The sequence below is a fragment of the Micropterus dolomieu genome, unplaced genomic scaffold, assembly GCF_021292245.1.
Source record: "Micropterus dolomieu isolate WLL.071019.BEF.003 ecotype Adirondacks unplaced genomic scaffold, ASM2129224v1 contig_8683, whole genome shotgun sequence".
NCBI classification, from domain to species: domain Eukaryota; kingdom Metazoa; phylum Chordata; class Actinopteri; order Centrarchiformes; family Centrarchidae; genus Micropterus; species Micropterus dolomieu.
In genome coordinates, this window is record NW_025737669.1 from 1,136 (window position 1) to 2,707 (window position 1,572).

The 1,572-nt window shown below is 44.1% G+C and overlaps 1 protein-coding gene across 1 annotated transcript in view; it reads left to right on the forward strand.

The window, feature by feature from the left end:
* Window positions 1-266: 266 nt before the first annotated feature.
* The window catches only part of LOC123965110, a 5,890-nt gene continuing 4,584 nt past the window's right edge, over window positions 267-1,572 (forward strand). The window contains exons 1-2 of the mRNA XM_046041677.1: window positions 267-396; window positions 828-900. Coding sequence (XP_045897633.1) covers window positions 267-396; window positions 828-900 — 203 coding nt within the window. The remainder of the gene's footprint in view (window positions 397-827; window positions 901-1,572) is intronic.

Consider the following 1,572-nt stretch of genomic DNA (forward strand, 5'->3'; position numbering starts at 1 on the left):
GATGTGAGTAGGCCCTGTGGAGCAGATAGAGGATGGCATCCTCCACCTCCTTGTATCCAAACTGCAGTGGATCTTGTGCATGGTGAACCTGGAGTCTGAGGACATGTAGCAGCAGCCGTTCGAAGGTCTTCATGATGTGTGATATCAGTGCTACTGGTCTGAAGTCACCCAGCTCCCTGTGGTGTTTTTTTCTTGGGAACTGGGATGAGACATGAAGTCTTCCAGAGCACTGGGACCCTCCCCAGCTGTAGGCTCAGGTTGAAGACATGCTGGAGTGGCTCCCCCAGTTCAGCAGAACAGGCTTTAAGCATCCTTGGACACACTCTGCCCGGGACCGCTGCTTTCCTTGGACAGAGCCTCCTCAGCTCTCTGCTCACCTGATCCTTGGTGATGGTGGTGGGTAGGGGTGTTGGAATGTCCAAGTGTGTGGAGGGTGGGAGTGGTCTGCAGTCTGAAGCTTGATTTATACTCCTGTGCGTAGGCTACGCATTTATACTTGTGTGTCCGTGAATAAACGAGTTGTCCACCGCGATGTTGTCCGTAAAACGTAATTGTATCCATAGAATATATAAAGTTTTACATAGCTAGTGTTACATAGAGTTAAAGTTAAAAAAAAAAAAAAAAACACGCTTAAAGTATTAAAAACAACACGACACATACGGAGATACTGGATCAGCATCACACAATGCGACACACACACACACCAGCGACCCACACAGCTTTCTCTTGATTTAAGTTAAAACGTTTCAACCTTACTCAAAATGTAAAGACAGATAAGCGGTATGAAAACCTTCCAGCTGTGTTTAACTCTGCCGTTGTTGCTGCAGTGGTCTGTGTGACGGTGGGAGCAAAGGGCTCTATGAGCGGGCGGCTGGCTGGCCTCCGGAGCTCCTCCCATGGGTTGGCGCAGGCTTACCCCCACCGCCACTTACGGAGCTCCAAAAACTTTCAAGCACATTTTTGTTCTGCTATCACTTTTCGTAAAACTGTCACTATTTGAAATCAGTTGATTTCTCACCTCAAAACTTCTCAGAAGTGGATGTAGTGATGAAATTAAATAAGAAAACTGTAAAAAAAAGTTTTTATTGCTGGCGCGCACAATGACGATGCAGTGAATAGTGACGATTCTTTCTGACCAATCAGTAGTCTGCCGTGTTTTCACGTCACATTTTAGTATCGCCTCAGCTTACTTGAAACTCCGACGGACGTGATACAAAAAAAAGTACCTGGAAGCAGGTACAGGTACAACTTTTTAACACATGGGGGGTGGGGCGTTACACACGGTAACTCTGCTTAAATCTTGAGAAGCTGCAGTCTCTATTTATTAGTCAGTGTAACTTACACTGTGCATTTCCAGCTAAACAGGCTTTTTGTTGTGCTGAGTTTTGCATGCGTGCCGTGCGATCGACAGGTGTATTTCAAGTAGGCTACTTTTTTTAAAAATGATACATACATACATACATACATACATACATACATACATACATACATACATACATACATACATACATACATACATACATACATACATACATACATACATACATACATACATACATACATACATACATA